General features: G+C 50.8%; 1 protein-coding gene across 1 annotated transcript; it reads left to right on the forward strand.

The window, feature by feature from the left end:
- The first annotated feature begins 233 nt into the window (after positions 1-233).
- APLNR (apelin receptor) lies at positions 234-1,363 on the forward strand. Its single transcript, XM_056851536.1, has one exon. The coding sequence runs from the start codon at positions 248-250 to the stop codon at positions 1,361-1,363; it is 1,116 nt and encodes a 371-aa protein (XP_056707514.1). The 5' UTR covers positions 234-247.
- Positions 1,364-1,837: the final 474 nt, after the last annotated feature.

A 1,837-nucleotide genomic window follows, 5' to 3' on the forward strand; every position in this document is an offset into this window, starting at 1 on the left:
AGGAAGGAACTGCTATCTGTGGAAGTGTGAGCAAGAGACAACACACAGACTGAGCAGGGCATCGGCCAGATGTGCCTAAAGCTTTGAGGAGGAGGAGGAGGGTCACAGATGAGCTGAGAGACCGGGACAGAGGTTTTTACCCACTCCTGCAGTAAGGAAGACACTTTGGTATCGTGGATCCAGCTCGGTGAAGCACTGCTCGGGATCAGAGGGGAATTTCTTAACACATTCTCCTTCCAGAGCAGGCATGGAGACCAGCAACCATACTGACAATAATTCATCCCTCTACTGTGACTATGTTGAATGGAGTTCATCAAAGATCCTCATTCCTATAATTTATGTGCTGGTTTTCTTACTAGGCACCGCTGGCAATGGTCTGGTGCTATGGACCATATTCTGGGGAGGCCAGGAGAAACGACGATCAGCAGATACATTCATTGCCAACCTGGCAGTGGCTGACCTAACCTTTGTGGTTACCTTGCCGCTCTGGGCCTCCTATGTCATCCTGGACTACCATTGGGTCTTTGGCTCCTTTGCCTGCAAACTCAGCAGCTACCTGGTTTTCGTCAACATGTATGCCAGTGTCTTCTGCCTCACGGGGCTCAGCTTTGACCGCTACTTGGCCATTGTCCGGCCCATTGCTAATGCCAAACTCAGGTCAAAAGCTAGTGGGCTTTTAGTTACCATTACTCTCTGGGCCTTGGCTGCTCTTCTGGCCTTGCCAGCCATGATATTCCGGAGCGCAGGAGCACTCAGCGGGGAGAACAAAGTGACCTGCTTCATGGATTACTCAGGTGTGGCATCCAATGAGACAGAGGCAGCCTGGGAGGCAGGGCTAGGTTTGTCCTCCACCTTAATGGGCTTCGTGGTGCCGTTTGCCATTATGCTGACCTGCTACTTCTTTATTGCCCGGACCATTGCTAGCCACTTCCGAAAGGAGCGCTGCGAAGGACTGAGGAAGAGGAAGCGTCTGCTGACAATTATCATTATCTTGGTGGCCACCTTTGCGGGATGTTGGCTACCTTATCATCTGGTGAAAACCATCTATATGCTGATGGATTGGGAAGTGATGCCCTTGTCTTGCGAGGTCCATGCCTTCCTTAGCAATCTTCACCCTTACTGCACTGGCTTGGCCTATGTTAACAGTTGCCTCAACCCTTTCCTCTATGCCTTCTTTGACCCCCGCTTCCGACAGGCTTGTGCTGCTGTCCTCTGTAGCTCTTCGGGGCATTTGGTAGGGGCTGCTGGGGACAAGTCAGCCAGCTATTCTTCTGGCCATAGCCAGAACCATCCAGGAAAAGTTGAGGAGCCACAAAGGGAGAAGCAGAGCCCAGACAGTCAAGAGACTCTGCTCCAAGGATAAAACCAACCATGAAGGACTTTAGGTATAGTGAATTTTTATATTTCATCCAACTCTTCCATGTCTTTCTCTTTGGAATGTTATTTTATTATTCAGTCTTTGTTTAATGACTTCCATCACAGTCTGTCTTCATTTGACTCTTGTTGTCCTTTCTCTCATTCCACTCTGTCTGCGAACAGTCCCATCCCCCATTGCCAGAGCCATCACCTGGACCTACCCAGGAGTCACAGGATGCCCACAGTGCCAGCAACAGGGAGGCCCACCAGGACACTGGCAACAAGGCGAACTGCTGCAATAGCAATAACCCAGTGATAGCCTTTTTAGGGCCCCGCTTCAATCCCTGCCAACAGCTGCTGGCTTTTTAGACAGAGCAATGGGAGGGGAAAGAGGCTGCAGAGGCCACCCAAGATTCCCCCCAGGGCTCATAAGAGCATGTGCAGCCTGCTGCACTAGCTTCACAAGGAGTTTAGAAGCATT

This window comes from Euleptes europaea, chromosome 6 (genome assembly GCF_029931775.1).
Source record: "Euleptes europaea isolate rEulEur1 chromosome 6, rEulEur1.hap1, whole genome shotgun sequence".
Lineage (NCBI taxonomy): Eukaryota > Metazoa > Chordata > Lepidosauria > Squamata > Sphaerodactylidae > Euleptes > Euleptes europaea.